Raw genomic sequence first — 4,425 nt, forward strand, 5'->3', positions numbered from 1 at the left:
AAAAACCTCCCTTCTCTGCTCAGTTTTGTGGTCCCGGCTCCAGCTGCTTCCTGCACAATCCCAGGCCAGGGACTCAGCAGACCTGGTGCAGCAGGGCCTGGGGCTGCTCACATTTACACCCACCAAGTCTCTCAGTTCAAAAATCACCCATTATCTCTTAGACCTGATAAGAAAGTCATATATTTTCCTCCTGACAGACGGCCCAGGCAATCTTGACCCCCTCTTGATGCTGGGAGAGAAGGATTGCCTTTAAGGTGCAAATTCCTCTTATATGTGACAAAAGGGAGGTTTTGTACATTTCCAAACAACAGGTTTCCAGTAACCTGGGCTGAAAAACATGACAGGGAGGTTAGACCAGGAGCAAGCAATACGAACCCAGGAAAACCATCAACTATCATATAAGAAAAAGAAATGCTAAGGTTTGGAAATCCATAGGGAGACCATTATACCTGCTTTGATGCTGTCCCACAGTGCACCACAGTGAGTTGACTACGACTCCAGGATTTAATATGTGGGGCCCAGGTCACTAGTTGTCAAACCTCAGCTGAGTCTTCTCCTATTTCTCCCCCCGAGGAAGCACTGCAGGGCAGGCTGAGGGTGTCCAGGTGCCCTGGCAGTACAGGACAATCCTTACAGCCACTGATCTGATACTGAAGTCTGGGTTCGTTGGACTTGTCTCAGGGGCATATCAGCCCTTTCTGGCATTTTGTTCCACCCCAGGGTCATGTCCCTATTCTTCATTCTCTCTTACAGGCTTGTTCTGGTTTGGAAATATCCTGATCCCAGGAGGTGTGTGTTTTGTTTTGTTTTTACTTGATACCCAGTTGTTCCAACAGCAAACCTGACTGTCAGCTCAAAGCGGTCGACTTTGGCCCATCTTCCCCCTTGCCCTAGGGTCACACAACGTCTGTCCACAAGGGAAAACCTCGGTCCTTGTCCTGCCTCCCCCTGTGCCCGCAGCACACAACGGCGCTGAAGGAGCGCTGCACTCGTGGGCACGACGGCTGTCTGAGCTCCACCAGCTCCTCAACACAGACACTGGTTGGACTGAAAAGGGCAGACTGGCAGGGACACCAGTGCCGCCAGGACACAGCACCCGATTGAACAGAAACAGCTCTAAGATAAAAGCACAAAAAGCCCCGCTGAAGCACCCGATCCATACCAACACTGCGGAGCTAGACTGAAATATTTTGCTGCTTCTTCTGGTAAAGTGTGTTTTTGGGGTTTTTTTTCTAAATGTCTGTAGGAAGCCAATGATACTATGGTGCCAAGGGGAATCCAAGACAAATGCTGTCCCGGAGTCATTCAGCTGGGACCGGGACTGGAAGTGTCCATGTTGGGACTGTCCTGCCCAAGTAGGGACGGGTGGTGACCCGAGGCAGCAAGGAGGAAGAAGAAGTGGCATCTTCATCCATAATGCCCTGAAGGGTGAAGAGCTGCCCCAGCCGTGACAGCCCAGACTGGGAGGCAGCCACAAAACTGAGAGGATCCTCACACTGTTCAGGGCTGGGTCTGTCCGACGGGGTCCGGCTGTGCACTGTGGCGAAATGCCGGGCTAGCGGCTCCGGCACCGCTTAGGGGAGCCATGGGCTTTGCGGAGTTGTGCGAGCGTGCGGCTTGTGGGGCGGGATTGAGGTAGCTCTTAGCCGCCCTCGAGGTTCGCCGAGTTGGCACAAGTAGACGACTTAGAGTAAGTAGTTAGTGTCTCTTAATCTATAGGGTGTCCGTTGGTTCACGAGGTTCCAGAGCCAGCCCCTGCGTTCCAACAGTGGAGCTAGTCCAAAGCTAGGTGCGGCTGCCGACTCCTTAAGTCCCAGAACTGGTCAACGGCTCATTGATATGGAATGTTAGCAATAGAAGTTATTACTGAGCAGATATAGAGTAAAATAAAAAGATGTATTCACTCACCTGGCCTCACCCTCTTACAAGTAAGAGGGGAGGCCGGTTGGAACGAAGTTGCAGTAAATACAAGTATAGCGAGCGTAGATATGCTGTCTAAGCTACGATGAGAGGCAGTCGAGAAGTGGAGTCTCCGATGTTGCTTCAGTTACAGTATGCTGGATACTAAAGGGGTCTGTTGGTTCACGGGGTTCCAGAGCCAGCAGCTGCCGACTCCGTAGTCCCAGAACTGGTCAACAGCTCATGAATGGGATAGTCTGTAGTGTGTCCGTTGGTTCACGAGGTTCCAGAGCCAGCCCTTGCGTTCCAACAGTGGAACAAGTCCAAAGCTAGGTGCGGCTGCCGACTCCTTAAGTCCCAGAACTGGTCAACGGCTCATAATTGGGAAACACAAAGCAATACTGTAACACAGTGAATCGTTGTCAGTTGTCGGATTTCTGAGGCCTTTATCTTCGCTGGGATACGCCCAGGCGGGGAGGCTGAGAACCGGTCTGCGGGGTGATCAGGCCCACAGAGTTTTCCAGTTGTCGTCTCTGCTGCTTCCTGCTTTTTTGCCTCTTTTATAAATGTTTGTTGGACTGCCTCTATGACACTAACTATAGTATACAGATAGGATAATTTTCTTTTACATAATTATTGCTAGGCAGATTTTCTACATAAGTTTCATTTCTGCAGAAATGACACTTCTAGATAAGAAATGAAATTTACAGAATGCGCATGTGTAGCTTAATGCCAGTGGAGAAAAGTACAAAGCGTTCATGTTGATTAACAGTCGACTTCAAGGTTACATAAATGTGAGAGTGCCGCATGGCAGTTATACAGAAAAGAGAAAATAATATAAAGTCTTTGCTAAAAACTATAAGACAGTTACATGCACGTCTTACGTCTCCTTCTCGTCGCAGTGCACAGGTCCGAAAGTGGCACCCAACGCAGGGCAGGGGCAGCAGGGCCGGCAGCTTCCAGCCCTGGCAGCACTGGAAATGTCCACTGGGGTTTAGTGGTGATCAGTGTGGGATCTCCGCTGGGGCTCAGTGGTGACCTACACTGGGGTTTAGTGCTGACCACGTATGGAAGTGCAGGTAGTGAAAGTGCCCTGGGGCTATTCTCACCCTGAGGCCACGGGAGCTTTGCCACTGACTTGAAGGGATCCCAGAGTTCACTCCCAGTTTACCCAGTGACATCTCATTTGAGCAGTTGTGGGGTATGTTGTATATGAATCTTGTAGGGCTAAAAGCAAGGCTTTGTAATGCTAAAACTGAAGCAATTTCTTTGTCCTTTCGCCTCCATTTCATTGAAGCGGACACAGCAATTCCTAAGAGGTGAAACCTTATAAAAATGGAGATGGTCAGCAGTGACACAGAGCCGGGGTCAGCAGAGATGCGAGCAGCAGGTGAAGATCAAGGCAATGGGGCTGCCCCTGTGTGACACTGCTCAGGACGATGAGCGTCAGTCAGGGAGTGGGAGACCCACACACTGTCCCGATCCCTGCGCAGAAACACTGCTGTCAGCAATGGCATCGGCACAGAGCAGGGCTGTGTCGGCCCCTGCCCTGCAGGCTCTGCCCTGGGCCCAGGGAACCCGCATTTACACAGAGCTGCTGCTTTGCATAAGGACTGCGCCCTGCTCTGGGGAGCAGCTATAAAGGGGCCGGTTTAACGCTTGGTGTCTCTCAGCTCCGCGTCGGTCGGTGCAGAAGCAGCAAGATGCTGTGGCAGACTCAGCTCCTCGGGCTCCTCGTGCTCTGGGCGCAGGGTAAGGGCAGCAGCAGGGGAAGGCACAGCGCACAACTATGACTCGTACTGAAGGCTTAGACAAAGTTTTTGGTATTACATTTTGAGCAAGACATATTGTTAGTTCTGTTCTCTCTATAGTAGTAAATTAAGATTTAAAAACAAATCACATTCTAAACAAAACCACCTGCCTTTGCTCGCAGTTATTTCATCTAAGTTGTTCTAGTTTCCTTTCCTGCTGAGTGCTTTCTTTCCCATTGCAGGCTCCAGCGGGGACATCCTCATCACTCAGACTCCAGAGTCCCTGGCCGTGTCCCCAGGAGACACAGTCACCATCAAGTGCAAAGCCAGCTCCAGTGCAGGCAACTACATGCACTTCTACCAGCAGAAACCAGGGCAGGCTCCGAAGCTCCTTCTCTACTACACAAGCAACCGCCCCTCGGGGGTCCCCGACCGGTTCAGCGGCAGTGGGTCTGGCACCGACTTCACTTTCACCATCAGCCGGGTGGAAGCTGGGGATGCTGCAGATTATTACTGTCAGCAGAGTAACAGCTCCCCTCTCACAGTGCTACAGCCCCGTACAAAAACCTCCCTGCTCTGCTCCGGCCTGCTGCTCCGGCACCAGCTGCTTCCTGCCCAGCCACAGGCCAGTGACTCTCCTGCCCTGGGACTGCGTGAACAGGGGCTGAGCTTGTTTAGGGCTTTTCCCCATCACTTCTGCCCCTGTCTTGGCCCCACAGACCTCACACCCAGCGACTCCTGGCACACTGCTCAGCCATCTCTTCTGCATTACTCT

At 51.7% G+C, this 4,425-nt stretch overlaps 1 gene segment (V, D, J or C); it reads left to right on the top strand.

Annotated features, from left to right (window-relative positions):
- Window positions 1-3,404: 3,404 nt before the first annotated feature.
- On the top strand, window positions 3,405-4,422 carry LOC149869797 (putative non-functional immunoglobulin kappa variable 6D-41; the record flags this gene model as incomplete). The annotated part of the segment is given in 2 exon segments: window positions 3,405-3,651; window positions 3,893-4,422. Coding segments are annotated over 2 exon segments (579 nt in total), but the record flags the coding sequence as incomplete, so codon positions are not given.
- Window positions 4,423-4,425: the final 3 nt, after the last annotated feature.

Source organism: Crocodylus siamensis, chromosome 2 (assembly GCF_052110815.1).
Source record: "Crocodylus siamensis isolate JL-2025a chromosome 2, ASM5211081v1, whole genome shotgun sequence".
In the NCBI taxonomy this organism is placed as follows: domain Eukaryota; kingdom Metazoa; phylum Chordata; order Crocodylia; family Crocodylidae; genus Crocodylus; species Crocodylus siamensis.